This window comes from Mytilus galloprovincialis, chromosome 1, assembly GCF_965363235.1.
Source record: "Mytilus galloprovincialis chromosome 1, xbMytGall1.hap1.1, whole genome shotgun sequence".
Taxonomy (NCBI): domain Eukaryota; kingdom Metazoa; phylum Mollusca; class Bivalvia; order Mytilida; family Mytilidae; genus Mytilus; species Mytilus galloprovincialis.
The window spans coordinates 31,168,262-31,190,198 of NC_134838.1; the positions used below are offsets into that span (position 1 = coordinate 31,168,262).

The 21,937-nt window shown below is 32.4% G+C and overlaps 1 protein-coding gene across 9 annotated transcripts in view; it reads right to left on the reverse strand.

Annotated features, from left to right (window-relative positions):
* Nucleotides 1-9,029: 9,029 nt before the first annotated feature.
* Nucleotides 9,030-21,937, reverse strand: part of LOC143071308 (membrane-associated guanylate kinase, WW and PDZ domain-containing protein 1-like) — a 78,462-nt gene continuing 65,554 nt past the window's right edge. For 7 of the 9 annotated variants that reach the window (XM_076245564.1, XM_076245570.1, XM_076245582.1 and 4 more), the window contains 5 exons: nucleotides 17,980-18,044; nucleotides 17,329-17,401; nucleotides 15,101-15,256; nucleotides 14,286-14,424; nucleotides 9,030-13,202 (listed from right to left, as the gene is read on the reverse strand). In XM_076245564.1, coding sequence (XP_076101679.1) covers nucleotides 13,048-13,202; nucleotides 14,286-14,424; nucleotides 15,101-15,256; nucleotides 17,329-17,401; nucleotides 17,980-18,044 — 588 coding nt within the window. In that variant the 3' untranslated portion in view covers nucleotides 9,030-13,047. The remainder of the gene's footprint in view (nucleotides 13,203-14,285; nucleotides 14,425-15,100; nucleotides 15,257-17,328; nucleotides 17,402-17,979; nucleotides 18,045-21,937) is intronic. The other 2 variants (XR_012976863.1, XR_012976861.1) reach the window with 2 other exon arrangements.

Consider the following 21,937-nt stretch of genomic DNA (forward strand, 5'->3'; position numbering starts at 1 on the left):
CAACCTATAGTTATCATGTTACTCATAATGGAAGAGAAATTTACATGACAAAATACTTTTTTTTTTTCGCAGTCGCTGAACCTTGGAAAAATGTCAAGTATAACTCCTGCAGGTCTTTTACCCTCTGAAATAGAAATATTATTATAATTAGTTTACACCCCTGCCGCTGAGTTGTAATCACTATGTCTCGCATTCTACGACTTTCGACGCTAGCAAGAAAACGACAACTTTTAATGCATCTCATTACTATGATCAATCAGTATGGTTTATGATATTATACAGAACAATTAATTGCTGTTCCTTTTCTCATATCGAAGACACGGGATATAAGAGTTCGCAGCCATGACGGTCAGAATGGGACGTTAAATTTGAGTATGGACTCTGCACGTTAAGAATCCTTGCAACTCTATGAGGGTCAGTAGGTGTCCTGGTGCAAGGTCAAAACGTTTCCCTTTCCCAAATACCCTCATTTCCAGTGGCAGTCCAAATTTCTCTGACCCTCATCTCGGACGACCTCTATTACAATACCTACCTGTTGAATTTATTGTTAATTTGTTCTGAACATGCATGAGGTATTTACCACTGGACGTTAAGCAACCAAAAATCAACCAATCTATCAAGAACCACAATTCCTTAACAGTAAAACATTAAAATTACACAAAACTTGGAGTGGACAGGTGGAGTCTGATTAACCATAAATGTAGCTCCATAAGGGTTTGGGAACCGTGCCCCCCTCAATCCGCTACTGCATTCAACAACCAGATTTTGTTGAGAATAAACATCTGCTTAATGTGAAGTTCAAACTTGTAATCTACAATAGGTAAGGCAGGCAAACCCTGCAGAAATTAATTCACTATAAATTAAAATGCTCCGCAGTGAGCAGCTTGATACAACGACAGAGGTCATGACTCAAACCCTGAACAATGTGGACAAGTATGGACACAACATTCAAACTTGCTTCAGCTCTGAATTTGGATTGTGATTAAATATATGACACAGCATAGGTTTTCTGAAGCAGAAAGAATATGGTTAAAGAACAGAACATTTTGAATTGGGAGTTTTACATAGTAAGGGTCCAATATCCAAAATTTAAATACACAGATTCAGCATATCCAAGTATACCAAGAATTCAATTTATTTACTTACAATTTAACCTTCCTTTTAAGGGCATACGATACAGTAGAGATCCCTCGTTGATTTTTTCTTGAAATTTTGGTAGGTCAATTTCAATGTGTATTTTTGAAATATGTAAAGAAAAAAGTACCTTCATGACTTACTTTTTGTGATAATTTGGTTCGAAATTTGCATATTTGGAAGAAAATCCCTGAAATTTCATAAATAAGGACTTTTAAAGAAAGTAACAATACTTTTGAACTGAATTTTAATGTGCGTATTGTTATTCTTTTACTTTTCTACATTGGCTAGAGGTATAGGGGGAGGGTTGAGATCTCATAAACATGTTTAACCCCGCCGCAATTTTGCGCCTGTCCCAAGTCAGGAGCCTCTGGCCTTTGTTAGTCTTGTATGATTTTAAATTTTAGTTTCTTGTGTATAATTCGGAGTTTAGTATGACGTCCATTATCACTGTACTATTATGCATATTTTAGGGGCCAGCTGAAGGACACCTACGGGTGCGGGAATTCTCGCTACATTGAAGACCCATTGGTTGCCTTCGGCTGTTGTTTGCTCTATGGTCGGGTGGTTGTCGCTTTGACATATTCACCATTTCCTTTCTCAATTTTATTTTGAACAAAAAGCCATAATTTAACCGGTTTTTTTTGTAAAATGTTCCCTTAATCCATGGCATCAACATGCTGAAACAAGTTTAAGGTTAAACCAGATTATTATTTTCCCGATTTAGATTGCTATATTTGAAATAAAGCAATTGATCATATTTTTGTGACTATTCGGAAGTGCAGAAAAAATTTGATCGTTGATTTTTTCTTGAAATTTTGGTGAAGTGATCTTGACACAGTACTTGATTGATTGCAAAAGAAAAAAAATAGGAGTCCAAGTGCTTGTTTTTTCAATAAAAGCCACATACCTTGATTTTTTACGACGCTTGTCAGTATGGCGCTAAATTACGTTATATTAAGTTTTAATCGCAACAACGTCGTGTAATAATTCCCGCCGTACACGACTATGCTGTCAAGAAATGCAGGTTTTTTCCACTAAGCGTTGATACTTTATATCATAACAAGAGGCTGTCACAACGACAGCAAACCGGATTTATTAATATTTATTTGTGTCCTGGCAATATCACAAGAACCGTAACTGATGAATGGTGAAAGTGAAAATCGTCAATATCAAATTTGACCTCCATTTTGTCATCAGTATCAACATATTAAAATTTGAAAAGCTTAGATTGAATGGTTCATGAGTAAATGCAACAACGTGAATGGAAACACCATTTTACAATCTTTCAAGAACCATATCGCCTGAACGGTAAAAGTCAAAATCGTCATTATTGAACTTGACCTCTATTTTGTCATCAGTAACAACATATAAAAATTTCAAAAGCTTTGGTTGAATGGTTCATGAGAAAATGCACGGACACGACTGGAAACACCATTTTTCAATCTTTGAAGAACCATAATTCCTGAACGGTAAAAGTCAAAATCGTCATTATTTAACTTGACCTCTATTTTGTCATCAGTTACGACATATTAAAATTTGGGAAGCTTTGGTAGAACAGTTCATGCGTAAATGCACGGACACAACTGGAATCTCCATTTTTCAATCTTTCAAGAACCATAACTCCTGAACGGTAAAAGTCAAAATCGTCATTATTGAACTTGACCTCCATTTTGTCATCAGTAACAACATATTAAAATTTGGGAAGCTTTGGTAGAACAGTTCATGCGTAAATGCACGGACACGACTGAAAACTCCATTTTTCAATCTTTCAAGAACCATAACTCCTGAACGGTAAAAGTCAAAATCGCCATTATTGAACTTGACCTTCATTTAGTTGTCAGTAACAACATATTAAAATTTTAAATGCTTTGGCTGAACGGTTCATGAGTTAATGCACGGACAACATTTGATTGCCGCCCGCCCGACCGCCCGGCCGCCCGGCCGCCCGACCGCCCGACCGCCGTACATCCCCAAATCAATAACCGACATTTTTGTCACAAAAATCCGGTGTAAAATCATAAGATGGTTACTCCTAAAATGACAAAACATTTGTGCTAAACATTTACGAAACGAAATTTGGACAGGCCCTTTTTCATATTAAAAAATAAGATAAAAAAATTCGTAAGGGTTCCACGGAACCCAGTGTCTCGCCTACTCTTTCTGTTAATCGCAGACTCAACAAAATTGAGGAAATAATTCAATAAAATATTACTGTTGATACTATCTTTTGATTGTAGGAAGCTTCTGGTTCTGTCCAAGTTTGGCAAAAATCCAGGATAGTTTATGAATCTAATAAATGTTTAAAAACTTTAACTGCAGACTGAATGTAATGTTAACTGGAAGAAAACAAAATTTCCTTCTAGATACTAGCTTTTAATCATAAACAAGCTTCTGTCCAAGTTTGGTACAAATCCAAAATAGACTAGTATAAGAGAGTTATTAAAATTTTAATAAGTTTATCCACAGAGTGAATGTGTTGTTTCCTGGCAGAAAATCTAAGTCCATTTAAAAGTAAAATACGAAAAAAATAGATTTATTTTTTTACAAAATTTTATTCTAAATACTAGCTTTTGATCATAAAGAAGCTTCTGTCTAAGTTTTGTACAAATCCAAAATAGTATAAGAAAGTTATTAAAATTTTAAAAGTTTAACCACAGAGTGAATGTGTTGTTTCCTGGCAGAAAATCAAAATTTACTTCTGGATACTATCTTATGATCATAAACAAGCTTCTGTCCAAGTTTGGTAGAAATCCAGGATAGTTTCAGAAAGTTATTTAAATTTCAAAAACTTTAACCACAGAGCAGAATATTTGCGGACGCCGCCGCCGCCGACGACTACGACGACGACGTAATGTAGGATTGCGTAGTTTCGCTTTTTCGACTAAAGTCGAAGGCTCGACAAAAAAAGAATTCTAGCAGATGACTTTGTCCAAGGATTTGTATCTTACTATACAAATCCTTGCTTTGTCAGATGTACAGCAAAAACGAAAAATCTGATAGAAGTATATAGGTGCATCTCCGTCCGACATTAGTTCGAAATTGCTTCATGTACTGAAAGAGGGTAGACAACATTATGTCAAAGGCCCTGCCATGGCAAAATAAGAACCAACTATAAATACAACATTATGTCAAAGGCCCTGCCATGGCAAAATAAGAACCAACTATAAATTAAGTGGGTGGTACCATTAATGGTATCTGGATGATTCGTTCCAACTCTGATTCGTCCCAACAAATTTGTCCCAAGTTGCTTGGACAATTCGTTCCAACTTTTTCCAAAACTTGTCAGTTCGTTCCAACAGTATTAAACAATATTAACATTAATTTATAATGTCCCCTATAATGCTGTACTTATATATATATAATGTAAATTAATACTTAGTTTTAAAAAAAATCTATGATTTATTAATTGGGAAGAAAGGTATATTGGGTATGATATATTGATAAATATTAATTATTAAGTATTTCATGACAATTTAATATTTTAAAAATGAATAAAGTACTAACTAGTGTTATTTTCAAAGAATTTGTTATTATTATAATTGATTATTGTATTTCAATGATCTGATGATGTGCGCATAATAGTTGTTTATGCAGTCATCAAAAGAATAATATCGTACTTAGCTTGGGTCATAGCTTGGGTCCTAAATGCTTGTTAATAATAAGAAAAGCCATACCACATTCACTATGTTTTTCTTACGTGCATCGTTACTACTCATTAGCACTGGTTGTGTATGTTTTACAATATAAAATTTTACTCAGTTTCCTGTACGAAACCGAAAAAAGTGACTTCAAAGAAATATAAAATACAAAATGACAAAACCGGTACTGTATTGTCAGCTTTAAAATTTAAATTACAGGGAGTACTTCTTGTTTTATAGTTAGAGATGTTTCGTGCAATTTCATGTCCTTATTGCCTCAATCGACCGAAAATGAAGTTGTAGTTTATCATTTAATAGGAAGTACAGCAGCCGGTATTAGAGAACTATATTGAATGATGTCTTTATCAATAGATAAGATACATTACATTTTATACGGCTTGTATGTATAATTATTGGCTTACTTGTTTGTCTAGAAGTAGAGCTATATTGCAAACACTTCGTTTGTTCTTCTGTCCGATCGTATAACAATATGATTGTTACTTTTCTCAGAAACAACCTTACTGAATGACTTCATATTTGCTTATCAGCTTGACAGCAACGAGTTTTAACGTGTGTACACTTTCTGATCTGTCTGTACGGTATGCAGTTATTGAATATTTGCCGATACTTCATTTTATCTCTCAATATGTTGAAGTACAATAGGGATATGCTTATACAAAAAAGAAGACGTGGTATGATTACCAAAGAGGCAACTCTCAACCAGAGACCAAATGACATAGAAGTTAACGACCATAGGATATCGGACGGCCTTCAACAATGAGTAAAACCCATACAACAGAGTCAGCTATGAAAGGTCCCTAAATGACAAATGCGAAACAACTCAAACTGTTAACATTATGCGTTTTCTTGTTTTGTTCTATTACATCCAGTTTGATATAGTACACACACACAAATTTCAACCAATTAAACAAACCAACCTGTGACATTTCTGCATCTATTGGTACCAATTTGTGTAAAATCAAACCAAAAATGACACCAATATTTTATTTTTGAAATCTTGGTAACTGACTTTAGTTGACCGTTTTTCTGCATACACATGATATTATATATTTTTAAAATATCAATTAAACTTGGGGAGATTTTTTTTATGAACCGATTTCAAGTCCAGAACAGTATGAGACACTCTCTTTATTTATTATTTTATTTTATTAACGAATAGGGGTGTTATACGACCTGAACTACCCATGAGGATCTCACACATGCAGCCGTTTTTTTTAATTTATTTTATTGATAGTCTGTTCAATTTAGCCATACAATGACAATTCTCCATACAATTTAGAGTCTGCCAAATGCTATACAAGAAAAATAAAAAATAAAGACACAAAATATTTAGATTCTGATTTTTTTCAATTCAAAATAGTATTATAGACTTCATTATCAGTGAATGAAAATAACTACTCTTGTCATGAAAAATATTGCACAAATTTGTTGAGGGTAGTTGCTTTGTCTGTTACTCTTGGACTGCCATTTATACGCAGTGAAGACTTGCTGTACACCACGGTAGTAATGACTTTTGTGTATGGATTTCAAATCTTCCAACACCAGACTCGATTCAGCCACCGTACGCGCCATAGATTTTGTTAAATATTCTAATTAATCACGGGTTCATACGTTTTCTCATTTCTTCTAGTAAAAGAGCCTGTGTCGCTCACCTTGGTCTATGTGCATATTAAACAAAGGACACAAATGGATTCATGACAAAATTGTATTTTGGTGATGGTGATGTGTTTGAAGTTCTTACTTTACTGAAAAATTTTGCTTCTTACAATTATATCTATAATGAACTTTGCCCATTAGTAATAGAGAACTATATTTGGTAAAAATTTACATAAATTTACCAAATTAATGAAAATTGTTAAAAATTGACTATAAAGGGCAATAACTCCTTAAGGGGTCAGTTGACCATTTAGGTCATGTTGACTTATTTGTAGATCTTACTTTGCTGAACATTATTGCTGTTTACAGTTTATCGCTATCTATAATAGTATTCAAGATAACCAAAAACGGCAAAATTTCTTTAAAAATTACCAATTGGAGGGCAGCAACCCAACAACCAGTTGTCCAATTCATCTGAAATATTCAGGGCAGATAGATATTGACTTGATTAACAATTTAACTTCTTGTCAGATTTGCTCTAAATGCTTTGGTTTCATAGTTATAAGCCAAAAACTGCATTTTACCCCTATGTTCTATTTTTAGCCGTGGCGGCCATCTTGGTTGAATGGCCAGGTCATCGGACACATTTTTCAAACTAGATACCCCAAAGATGATTGTGGCCTAGTAGTTTCAGTGGATATTTTTGTAAAAGATTACTTAGATTTATGAAAAATGGTTAAAAATTTACTATAAAGGGCAATAACTCCTAAAGGGGTCAACTGACCATTTCGGTCATGTTGACTTATTTGTAAATCTAACTTTGCTGAACATTATTGATGTTTACAGTTTATCTCTATCTATAATAATATTCAAGATAATAACCAAAAACAGCAAACTTTGCTCAAAATTACCAATTCAGGGGCAGCAACCCAACAACGGGTTGAACGATTCAACTGAAAATTTAAGGGCAGATAGATCTTGACCTGATAAACATTTTTATCCCATGTCAGATTTCCTCAAAATGCTTTGGTTTTTGAGTTATAAGCCAAAAACTGCATTTTACCCCTATGTTCTATTTTTAGCTGTGGCGGCCATCTTGGTTGGTTGACCAGGTCACGCCACACATTTTTTAAACTAGATACCCCAATGATGATTGTGGCCAAGTTTGGATTAGTTTGGCCCAGTAGTTTCAGAGGAGAAGATTTTTGTAAAAGATTACTTTAATTTACGAAAAATGGTTAAAAATTGACTATAAAGGGCAATAACTCCTAAACGGGTCAACTGACCATTTTGGTCATGTTGACTTATTTGTAGATCTTACTTTGCTGAACATTATTGCTGTTTACAGTTTATCTCTATCTATAATAATATTCAAGATAATAACCAAAAACAGCAAAATTTCCTCAAAATTACCACTTCAGGGGCAGCAACCCAACAACCGATTGACCGATTCATCTGAAAATTTCAGGGCAGATAGATCTTGACCTGATAAACATTTTTAACCCATGTAAGATTTGCTCTAAATGCTTTGGTTTTTAAGTTATAAGCCAAAAACTGCATTTTACCCCTATGTTCTATTTTTAGCCGTGGCGGCCATCACGGTTGGTTGACTGGGTCACGCCACACATTTTTTAAACTAGATACCCCAATGATGATTGTGGTCAAGTTTGGTTGAATTTGGCCCAGTAGTTTCAGAGGAGAAGATTTTTGTAAAAGCTAACGACGACGGATGACGACGACGGACACCGGACGCCTAGTGATGAGAAAAGCTCACTTCGCCCTTTGGGCCAGGTGAGCTAAAAACAAGTTGATGTCATAAATGTGCAATTAAATATTTGCCGCTGGACGTTAAGCAGCTACATGTAGCAATACTCATAATTAGCTATTGCAGCTTTGTGTTGATGTCAAAAATAGCAGGTCCTTTTGTTCCGTAATGTGTCTTATTTGTTAAAATATTGTTCAGCATGTTACAGTTTAAGTAAGGAATAGAAAGATAGCCGTCCTACATCCTTGCAATTTGTCTTTCTCTACGTTGAGCAGATTCAGCTGGGCCGTGCAGTTTTGACCTTTATTCAGTGCTTTTTCCAGACTAAATAGCTCCACAATTCTTCTTCCGTCTCTCCATGTTACACTGTCAATACTCTCTTCTGTGTCTATTACTATTTCTTTAATTTAGTCCTGCAAAGTTGTATTTGATTAACTTTTGTTCATCTCCAGTATTTCCTTTGATCTCCCTGCTCTTCGGCGGATTTCTCCATCTTTATGAAACGGCTTTTTGAGTAGGTACTTTTTTAAAGTTCGCTCAACCAGAGTTATGACGTCAGTGAATATTCCGGGAAATGTTATGGTTCTTATTAGAAACATAGCAAATTTGCAACGTTCTGGTTACCAACGTCGTGAAAACAACACGAAAAGTTTTGAAAATGTTATTATCTGCACCTGCTACTGTATCGTATTCCCTTAAGGTATGAAACCTTGAAATTTATACATAGCCATATACTCATACTCAAATTCATCTGGAAAGAACAGATGAAAAAATTGACGGTGGACTGGGATTAAACAATATTTCCCCCAACTTTAGGTCATAAAAGAGGGGACTAAAATATTAGCATTTTAAGGAAGGAAGAATAACAAAAATCATTTTAAAACTGTTTTAATATCTTTCTCTGTACAATGTACAAAATTGATACTATACATGTTAATCATATATACAATATAATACACAACTTCTAAAAGCTACTGGATAAAACAGGTTTACCAGCTAACAAACTGAAGCAGAAGACGTAGGTTATAGATAATGCTATTATAGGTGTTTCAGATCAGATTGTTCAATGGTTATTTTGTATGTTGTTAGAAAAATGAATATGTGACAGTTAAAACAGAATGACTCAGACTCAGGCAAGTTTTCACTGACAAATCTGTTATTCCTCGATTTATTTTAAATAATGATAACATGGAGAAAGTATTCAATGCAGCTTATATGCTCAGTATACAGCAAATGTAAATGAATTAGTCTGACTGATTGTCTGAGTCTGAAAAATATCGTTTAATCCTCTAAAGGACTGAAACTAGAAAGTGACCGCAGTTCATCTGTTTTGTTCACTTATAAATGTAAACAAACTAAACTGCTATTCTTTCTTCTTTACATTTTTGTAAAATGAAATTTTTCGTACAGTGAGGAAATAGGCACTTACTTTTTTAAAGGACGGCGCGAATAATTCAAGGTCAGAAAATGTAGCATGTTGGGTAATGAGCTGATGATGATGTTAAGACAGAAGACATTGCACAAATAATTGCTGCCAAACCAATGAACTTATCAATGGTGATGAAGAAGATTCAACAAACCAATGAACTTATCAATGGTGATGAAGAACATTCAACAAACCAATGAACTTATCAATGGTGATGAAGAACATTCAACAAACCAATGAACTTATCAATGGTGATGAAGAAGATTCAACAAACCAATGAACTTATCAATGGTGATGAAGAACATTCAACAAACCAATGAACTTATCAATGGTGATGAAGAACATTCAACAAACCAATGAACTTATCAATGGTGATGAAGAACATTCAACAATGTATCTTAATTTGGTTATAAATATTTATATGCCACCATTTTCTTATTTCTAATTCTTAAAAAACAAAAATTTCAATGTAGTTGATCAGGTTTCAAAAGTTCTTAAAAAAAAATAGCATAAAGGTTGTATTCAAAATCTCAATTTCTTAGAAAATAAATCTGGAGTCAGAATAAATATTTTAAATGAACAATTTAAGGAAATTAGATACCAGACAGCGACCCCACACAAAAACCCAGAAGAGGGCACCTGGATGTTTAAAGAACAGATTTGCAAGAGTTTACCTTCATTGGGGTTTACAAGACTGACTTACAAGAGTTATTTTCCCAGAGAAGAATAGTCCTGATTAACAACAATTATCTCCCCTATCATGTGTCAAAATTGTATATAAAGCACATATCTTTTACTGGAGTTATTGAACAAGCAACAATCAATCTAAATCTAGACCTTTGTTTTAAACATTTTCTAATGGATATTTTTTTTATAAGATGTGCCAAAAAAGATTTATATAAGTTTGCTCCATGTGTAATCTGGTTATAAATATATTTTTGTCTATCCTTAGTTACACCTACACTAATATTAATTTCCTATGATTTGTGTTGTAAATAAAACACATAATATTGACAATTATACACATACATATAATTATTTGTTTTTTTCTGAACACATGGTATTCTCCTAATTTTGATACAGTATCATAAACTATGGATTACAAGTTTTGGTATTGGTAACTTTGAATAATTGATACAGTATCATAAACTATGGATTACAAGTTTTGGTATTGGTAACTTTGAATAATTGATACATTTTCTTCACACAACATATTTGTGAATCTGTATTTGTATTGTTTAAGTAGCAAAGAAAAAGAATTGACATAATTGAAAAGAATGTAACAATCTATACATGCATTTCTAGTGCAATAACAACTTATTGTGATTTCTATTCGAAGCAGACTAAATCTATTCATCACAGTCAGGTTTTGGCAAGATAGTATTTATTGTGGTAAGTAGTCAGATCTACAAATCTATCTAAATACCACATTATACTAGTAAATAGCTGGACCAACAAGTCTTTAAAATTACCAACATATATTGGTAGGTTGTCAGAACTACACAGTCTATTAAAGAACATATATTTATATGTCATGTATGTAATTAGATTTACAGGTTTGTCGAAATTCAAAAAAAAAATTACCCATCTTCTGAATGAAAGGTACAAAAATTTTATTTTTGGTATTATCTTAAATCCAGACAGCAGATTTAAAAAATCAAAAAAATCAGTTTAATGTCCTTAACATAAGAATGCCCATGCTTTTTAGGTACTGTGGATTCATTTTTATTCGTGGGATTCTAATTTTCCTTGACTTCTTGGGTAAAGGTAGTGAATTTAAAATTTAAAAAAAAACTACAATTCTTCTATAAGCATGTATGAAAACTTTGGTAAAGCCCTGAAATTAAATATCCACAAACATACAATTTGTCCTCAATCCAAGAAAATTTATGAATCCACAGTAAAGTCTTTATTTGGTAAAAGAAATAAGAAAAATGAAAATTTATTTGTTAATTTTATTTGTGGTCAGGGTCATAAAAAAGTGCCTTTTTTTTTTAAAAATTCGGGAATATTCCTAATGCTTCCCTACCCCCCTGTATTATTTAAACCCATCATTTTCTGTTACCATAACATAAATAGTATAGCTGCTTTACACTGTAAATCTGACTGATACATATAAACCTACAGGACACATCCAGGGACAGAAATCATAAACCTACAGGACACATCCAGGGACAGAAATCATAAACCTACAGGACACATCCAGGGACAGAAATCATAACATTACTCAGAAGGAAATACTTCTATTGTCCAACATTAGCAGATTGGTATCCCTGTGTATCATGTAAGTTTAAATTATCATCACTCAGTTCTCCTGAAAATCCAACATTTTTATAAAGATGTTTTATACTTCCTTGTATAAAGTCTGCTACATAATCATTTCTGGGTATTCATTTTAATTGCTTGAATGAATTTATGAAATACATTTTAGTACAGATATTTTTTTTTATAAATTATTAACTCCCCTGTTCACATTAGTAAATCCTAAACCTCATACAATTATTACAGTAAATAAAAAACAAATATATATAAATAAACATTTGTTTTAAGAATAATAATAATAGATATGTTTTTTTCATGCATAGATCTGCATTATAAATATGCATATATATGAAACTTTACAATGAAAAAATAAAATTTGTAAATGCAAAATGGTAAATAAACATGTTTTGATTATAACTATTAACTATATATCACAATTACAAGGAAGAGCAATTGTGTATTGAAGAACAAGAATCTAAACAATGACTGTTATTGACTAAGAAAAATAATGACTAATAAAGGAACATCAGGTCAAAATCTGGAATGCTATTGTTAAATGGCACACTAAGAGAAATAACATATTTCACAATTTGAATGGATTTTTAAACACAGTTATGCAGTATATGCTGTTTTTTTTATTATTTTTCAAGTTAATTTCAAGTCAGTCACAGAAGAGTATCCAAATAAAATTATAAAATATTCTGTAAAAATTTGATGTAACCACCATATTTGACAACCTTATAACTTTTTGTAAAACACAACCTCAAGCAAATCTAATACAAAATAATAATCACAAATTGCATAGTCATTTGCATAAAAATAGCACTAACAGTTTCATTTAAAACCCTAACACAATACAATCCCCCCACAAATGCCTTAAGCTAGTTGTAAATGAACTAGATTTAAAAATTACAACCAAATTCCAAACAAGACTAGTTAAAAAATAACAGCCATTTGAATGATTAAAAATACTATAACATGAATGATAATCAACAAACAAAACATTGTAATATCATGACAAAATCATGTGATCTTGTTTTAGTTTATCACATGACCTTGTAAAATGATGCATTATTTGTGTAGACAATATACATTTAATGACTTAATCACATGATTTGTGTACAAAATGTCACATGACTGAATCAAATGATGCAAACATGATTTATCACAGATTGTTAATGTCCCCTTACTGACCCAGAGTATTAATAATTATACTGTCGATTATAATTGTAGAATTGCTGTTCATCACGAGGGTCAAAAGTCCTGCGACCTAGATAAGGTGAACTTTGACCTATTGGTCCATTTGACATTGGTGCTGTCACTGAAGGTCCATAACGATTGCTGACAGGATTATTTTCTGAAAAACAAAATAAAAAAACAATGAGACTACAACCTTCAACTTGACAATGGAAAAATATAAGATATGTTTACATAACATATTTATTTATTCATTGCATTATTTACAGATTACATTTTAAAGAACACTTCACTCTCCTCATCTCGAAGTCAGTCGGACCAAAGAAATACTTTATGATACCAGTAATTTTGACTCAATAGGAATACGGAAGTTTGACAGATCAAAGGATACAACTATTGCTTAACTTAAAGGTCTTGAAAGATTTTTCTTATATATCTAGCAATAAAACTATATGAAATTTCAGCTTATATCTATTTCTCTGTAAAGTTACATTTTCCCCCTGTAGTTTTTAGCTGATAGAGTAATTACAATCCATTTAAGTATTATTTAAAGTTGCCAAAATTTTTTTCATTCTCAGTGACCTGAAATTTAATTACAAGTGTATTTTAAGGTGGAATCATCAATCCATTTAACTCCCAGAAGTCATGTTGTGGCATATGTGTATTAGTTTGAGATAAATAATGCAGTTTTAATGCATCATCAGGAGTCCAAATACATATCTTAAAGGAACATAGTTCAAGACAATGGGAAAACGACTACTCATCCAAAATTTGGAGTCAACCAAGTTCCAGACAACGATCCTTAACTGTATATCGATTATAAGGTTCAGATGTACATTTACTTTTATAACCATTGGTAAATGGAAGTTTTACTTAATGGTTTCCTATAAGTATTATTAGCCATCGTTTTCCCCTACATGTCATGTGCCCTGTGGAGGAGTATCAAGTAACAATTTGAAGTCTTTGGTTTGGTTTGGTTTAGCCTGTTACATAACCTTCCACTTTCAACGCTTTAACAGCTCTATGGAAAGCTAATGATAAGATAAATGCAATTTGTAGACAGTTGATTTTTCTATACGGAACCCATCTTTGACATTAGGGGTCATTTCACATTTATATCTGTTGATAAGGAGGTTTTTTATCTTCAATATGAGAGATACTGTTGGTGGTCGAATTAAAACACTGGGGTAATACTGTAAAAAGAGTTCTTGTTCTTATATAATGATAATCCTGCTATACTAACCAAAACTTGGAGGCAGTTTTCCTGTTCGTTTAATAAGTAACCTAACATTTGTTCCTCCATTTTGTATAACATCAATAGCATCAGAATGACTCATATTGTCTGTTCTAAACCCGTTTATTTCTAAAATCTGATCTCCCACCTGAAACATCAATAAAGGTATTATACTATACATTTCTTATAAAATATCTATCTCCTTTATTCAGATAATTTGTAAGTGAGTATAAAGGAGGGATTTATAATCATAAAACTATTTACCCTCTCATATACTCATATACTTGTGCCATCTCATAACTGGTTGTCATTGTTTCTAAATAATTTCTATGTTTAAGGAATGTGATATTGTTGGTCACCTTTGATGAGTTCATAGTTTGTTTAAACCCTGGATTAATCAGAGTATGAGATATGGCATTTATACTTGTCTGTTGTTTTGAAATAAGTGTAGGTTGGTGTGGGTTTTTTTGTTTTATTGTTGTTTGGTTGCAGTCTCACTGAAATTTATGTATAATAATTTCATGAAATCTAACTGGCTAAGTAAAGATTTTAAAAACATTACTAAATATAACATATGTATTGCATATAGACGTAATTGCTGTATGGGAATCTGCGTCTTTTGAACAATTAATGTCACAACAATCAATTTTCCATTGTGGCATCAGATGTTTTCTATTATGATGTCAAAATTTTCAGGAAACTTCTGAAGTCCAGTAATTGCAAACAAATAGCTATAAGGTGTATTGTTTTCCTCTCAAATATGGGGAAGAGATATGGATCTTGTTTGATCCCTTCTAAAATTCAGACCATAAGCGGTTACTTACCCTAAGTCTTCCATCCATATCAGCAGAGCCATCTTCCGCTATCCGTAATACAAACAGAGGCATACTGTTGAATTCTGTCCCTCCACGTATTGAGAAACCAAACCCTCTGGAGCCTCTCTGTAGTTCAACAACTAAATATTCCTCCTCATCTGAATGCTATAATCATAAACAACATAAAGTTTGTAATGTGAATCTTTAATCTCTATACAATTAATTACTTAAGTCTTTTCTGTATACCTAAAGACAGGACGCTATACAACTTATTAACTACTGTGTGGACTTTATTTTTCTCAGGATCAATTTGTGTGGATGGAGATAATCTACTTTCCTTGATTACCTATATTCCTTGTTCCATCATTTGCCCCTAACAAAGTTACCAAATAAATAAGGAATGTGTCCATGGAACACAGATGATGGGCCCCCTTGCATACAACGTTATAAAGGAACATAACTCAAGAACGGTAAAAGTGATGCTACCCAAATTCGAGCTTGGTCTGTGTTTTGTGGTAATAAGCATTGTGTATAAGTTAAAAAGCATTTGGTTGTGACAAACTTAAGTTTGAATTTTTTCGTTTGAACAAGGTCAAAACTCTTGACAGTAAAAGTGACGCCACCATTTTCAATCTTTGTATTGGGTAATAAGCATAGTGCATAAGTTTCATAATGTTTGGTCAAAGCATGAATTTGAAACTATGGGAAATAGCATATGATTACGTTAGTATGTGAAAGAGCATTTGGTTACCTAAGCATGTGAATTAGCTTCTGATGACCTAAGTATGGGGAAAAGCGTTTGATTTCCTAAGTATGTGAAATACTGTTTGATAACCTTAGTGTGGGTAATAGTGTTTCATTACATAAATATGTGGAATACCGTTTGATTACCTGAGTATGGGAAATAGTTTTTGATAACCTACGTATGGGAAATAGTGTTTGATAACCTAAGTATGGGAAATAGTGTTTGATAACCTAAGAATAGGAAATAATGTTTGATAACCTAAGTATGGGAAATAGTGTTTGATAACCTAAGAATAGGAAATAATGTTTGATAACCTAAGTATGGGAAATAGTGTTTGATAACCTAAGAATAGGAAATAATGTTTGATAACCTAAGTATGGGAAATAGTGTTTGATAACCTAAGAATAGGAAATAATGTTTGATAACCTAAGTATGGGAAATAGTGTTTGATAACCTAAGAATAGGAAATAATGTTTGATAACCTAAGTATGGGAAATAGTGTTTGATAACCTAAGAATAGGAAATAATGTTTGATAACCTAAGTATGGGAAATAGTGTTTGATAACCTAAGAATAGGAAACAAGTGTTTGAAAACCTAAGAATGGGAAATAGTGTTTGATCATCTTAGAATGGGAAATAGAGTTTGATCATCTTAGGAAGGGAAGTTGTGTTTGATCATCTTAGAATGGGATATAGTGTTTGATCATCTTAGAATGGAAAATAGTGTTTGATCATCTTAGAATGGGGAATAGTGGTTGATCATCTTAGAAAGGGAAATTGTGTTTGATCAATTTAGAATGGGAAATAGTGTTTGATCATCTTTAAATGGGAAATAGTGTTTGATCATCTTTGAATGGGAAATAGTGTTTGATCATCTTAGAATGGGAAATAGTGTTTGATCATCTTAGAATGGGAAATAGTGTTTGATCATCTTAGAATGGGATATTGTGTTTGATCATCTTAGAATGGGAAATAGTGTTTGATCATCTTAGAATGGAAAATAGTATTTGATCATCTTAGAATGGGGAATAGTGTTTGATCATCTTAGAAAGGGAAATTGTGTTTGATCATCTTAGAATGGGAAATAGTGTTTGACCATTTTTGAATGGGAAATAGTGTTTGATCATCTTTGAATGGGAAAAAGTGTTTGATCATCTTAGAATGGGAAATAGTGTTTGATCATCTTTGAATGGGAAAAAGTGTTTGATCATCTTAGAATGGGAAATAGTGTTTGATCATCTTAGAATGGGAAATAGTGTTTGATCATCTTAGAATGGAAAATAGTGTTTGATCATCTTACAATGGGAAATAGTGTTTGAACCCCTATTGACTTAACATTTTAGGTCGATATATTACCTGATGATTAGACATACTATGCTGTCTATTGATTTCCTTCATTCTATCCCCTGGTAACGGTGGGGGTGGATACCTACAAGTATGTGGAATAGGGTGTGAACCCCTGATGACTTAACATTATAGGTCAATATATTACCTGATGATTAGACATACTACGCTGTCTATTGATTTCCTTCATTCTATCCCCTGGTAATGGTGGGGGTGGATACCTACAAGTAACAACAGTTATATAACAATCTAAAATTAGGGTGTAATATATGAAGTGATTTTACATTAATGTTAGGAAATTATCTTTTTGTTTGGTGATGTCAATATTTTAAATGTCAAAGAAATGTTTCAATAATACATGCTTGTTTAATTTTACAACCACTTTATGTATGGGGTGTCCCAGAAATAATCTTTATTACATAGCAAACATTCTATTTATGATAAATATATATCCCTTTGTTAAATGTTTTTTTTATATATAACCTATATATCTTATGCAGCTTATATGCTACTATTATAAATAATAATGAAAATTCAATTGTTTTTTCATCAACTATACACATTCTAAAACTTAAAATAAAGATGCTGTTCTGTTAAACACAGCCATTGCATTGTGAGTACAAGAACCGGTAGACCAAGAAGTAGCAAAGTTTGACAATGTACAGCAAAATGACCCTCATTATATGTTTTTAACCAGAAGGGAAACAATTGCCTTTGAATTCATTTGTGTAGTCTTTATCAACATTGAATACCTAAGCGGTGTTCATATTTTAAGCCTTATCAGGACAGATCATCTTACCTCCTCATATCAGTATCATTAGAAGTGGGATAAGCCATTGCATTTACCATTGAGCCCTGTGAACCCTGAAATAAATATAAATATCTATTAATTAACAATATATTTCAAGCCTATATTTCACAATTTTCCTTACATAACACAGAATTCAATGTTTTTTGTTCAGTAGTATTCCTTGGCCATTACTTATTTTGCAGTATTTTTTTTCTGTATTACACACAAAAACACTTGTATATTGTTGAAAGTCTGTATGTTAACCTCTAGGATTGAGTTGCACAAACTTCAATCAACATTAAACCTGTTCTATTTTTTAATAATTTAATTTTGGATGTAACGCGTCTTCTGATTAGCTGACGTTATTTTGTTATCAGCCCATAGACATAATTAAGTCATGTGACCATGAGGTCATCAACGTTTTTTCATGGGTTTCTATGGTTTAAAATGGAATTTAGAATTAAATTATAAGTAATGACTGTAATATTTTTTCTGTCTATTCGAAATAACATAAAAAATGTGGTGCACACTGTTAAATAACCCGCTACACGCGTTATTCAGTGTGCACCACATTTTTTATGTTATTTCTTCATAGACAGAAATTTTTTTACAGTCATTCCTTAAATGAATTGAATTATCATTTGAAATTCAAACATAGCATGAAATGAAGACCAGTTGTCTTTTACGTATTGTAGGATCCAAGTCTTGATGGCTTACACCATATATCTCCTTGTATTGTACATCTTAACACAATTTACTGTATTGATTTACTATTGAGTTATCTCCCTTTTACAATGCATTTTTAAAAAATAAAATCCTGTTTTTTTCCGACACAATAAATAATGGTGGTTACGTTGCCACTTACACATTGTTTTCATATACTGGTAATATTTATAAGTTTTGTTAAGTATGTTGCTGACCAGTATTTTTTGAGAGAACATGATTTTTGCAGAAGTCTTCCTCTTCACAACACAAGGGAAGCATTTTTCTCTATCGCATACTGTAAACCAATTTATTTTTTTCGAGGATACAATATTTCTAATTTAGCCCTTTTTAGTTGAATTTTCAGGAAGTCATTTTCACAATATAATCTTTCTTGATATACATTTTACATATTTGTCATGATTATTTTCAAATTCTCAAAATTTGCGAAATTATATCGCTCACATAATTTAATTGGTTATCAGTATATTTTAAAGTCAAGAAAACAAATTGCTAATAAAATTCCACAAGAAGGAACATTTGGTTGAAGCAAACTAAAGTTAGTTAAAGGAAAACTATTTTGAGACATACAGACAGGCAAGGGTACCACTAAATTCCCCTCCACTACAGGGCATAACCAGGTGCTCCGCAGGGCGCAGCTTTATACGACCGCAGAGGTCGAACCCTGAACAGTTGGGGCAAGTATGGACAAAACATTCAAGCGTGATACAGCTCTGAATTTGGATTGTGATCAAATTTTTGACATAACATGGTTTTTTTTTTTACACAAAACAAATGTCAAGATTTTACAAATCAATTAAGATTTCTTCTTCTAACTTTTTAAATCTAAAATTAAATAGTTGACACAGCATAGGTTTCTGACACAGAATGAATGTGGTCTAATGAACTTAAAAGTTTTTTTTTGCCTTTCAGCAATTCACTATGCTGTTGAATATTAATCCTCTCAAAAAAATGTTTGAAGAAATTTTCTTTTTATTTATGAAATCTGAAATGAGAAAATTTTAACCCCCCCCCCCCCTTTTTTTCACATCCCCATTTCCCTTTTTCCAAAACTGATATCAATTCAAATTTCTAATGGAGTTTGCAACAATCAATAACTACTCTTTTAAATACATCATAAAATATTAAAATGTAAAATAAAGTGCTTGTTATCACTGAATGGTAAAGATTGGTTGGTAGTAAAAGTGAATATACATTGTTCATTGTATAAAACAATAAAAAAAACTTCATCAGCAACATATTATATTGGCAAATTTCCAATGAAGTTATTTACATAAAGTTATTGGCAAATAAAAATAGAAAATGACATCATGGTCTGGCAAATGTCCAGCATACATTATCTAAAAACATTTTAGATAAGATAAGGAAAAAAAGCTTCATCAGCAACATTTTATATTGACAAATTTCCAATGAAGTTATTTACATAAAGTTATTGGCAAATAAAAATAGACAATGACATCATAGTCATGTCTGGCAAATTTCCAACATATATTATCAACTACTATTCTATACAAAGAAAGATAACTCCAATTAAAAATTAATTGCTATTGCACAATATTGTGCAATTAGATATTTCTTGCTATTGTGCAATACTGTGCAATTGAAAATTTCTTGCTATTGCATAATACTTGATATGGAATCCTGATTTGGACCAACTTGAAAACTGGGCCCATAATAAAAAATCAAAGTACATATTTAGATAAAGCATATCAAATAAGCCCAAGAATTTAATTTTTGTTAAAATCAAACTTAGTTTAATTTTGGACCCTTTGGACCTTAATGTAGACCAATTTGAAAACTGGACCAAAAATTAGGAAACTACATACACAGTTAAATTTGGCATATCAAAGAACCCATTTATTCAATTTTTGATGAAATCAAACAAAGTTTAATTTTGGACCCCCATTTGGACCAACTTGAAAACTAGGTCAATAATTAACAAGAGTGCACACGCTGAAATGTCTCGCCTTCTATACTAATCATTGATATTATGTTGATAGTCCTAAGTATAAAGCTAAGCTTTATTACAACTGTAACATAAACTTAACATTAACCAAGATAACTAAACAAAGACCAATGAACCTTGAAAAAGAGGTCCAGGTCAGATGAACCATGCCAGGCAGACAGGTACAGCTAACAATGCTTCTATACAACATATATAGTTGACCCATTACTTATAGTTTAAGAAAAATAGACCAAAACACAAAAACTTAACACTGTGCAATGAACCGTGAAAATGAGGTCACGGTTAAATAAAACCTGCTCGACTGACATAAAGATCATAAAATATTTACATACACCAAATATAGTTGACCTATGGCATATAGCATTAGATAAAAAGACCAAAACTCAAAAACTTAACTTTGACCACTGAACCATGAAAATGAGGTCAAGGTCACATGACATCTGCCCGCTAGACATGTACACTTAACAATCATTCCATACAACAAATATAGTAGACCTATTGCATATGGTATGAGAAAAACAGACCAAAACACAAAAATTTAACTATAACCACTGAACCATGAAAATGAGGTCAAGGTCAGATGACACCTGCCAGTTGGACATGTACACCTTACAGTCCTTCCATACACCGAATATACTAGCCCTATTGCTTATAGTATCTGAGATATGGACTTGACCACCAAAACTTAACCTTGTTCACTGATCCATGAAATGAGGTCGAGGTCAAGTGAAAACTGTCTGACAGACACGAGGACCTTGCAAGGTACGCACATATCAAATATAGTTATCCTATTACTTATAATAAGAGAGAATTCAACATTACAAAAAATTTGAACTTTTTTTTTAAGTGGTCACTGAACCATAAAAATGAGGTCAAGGACATTGGACATGTGACTGACGGAAACTTCGTAACATGAAGCATCTATATACAAAGTATGAAGCATCCAGGTCTTCCACCTTCTAAAATATAAAGCTTTTAAGAAGTGAGCTAACGCCGCCGCCGGATCACTATCCCTATGTCAAGCTTTCTGCAACAAAAGTTGCAGGCTCGACAAAAATCTAAGTACATTTTTAAATTCAGCATATCAAAGAACCCCAAGGATTCAATTTTTGTTAAAATCAAACTAAGTTTAATTTTGGACCCTTTGGACTTTAATGTAGACCAATTTGAAAACGGGACCAAAAATTAAGAATCTACATACATAGTTAGATTCGGCATATCAAAGAACCCCAATTATTCAATTTTTGATGAAATCAGACAAAGTTCAATTTTGGACCC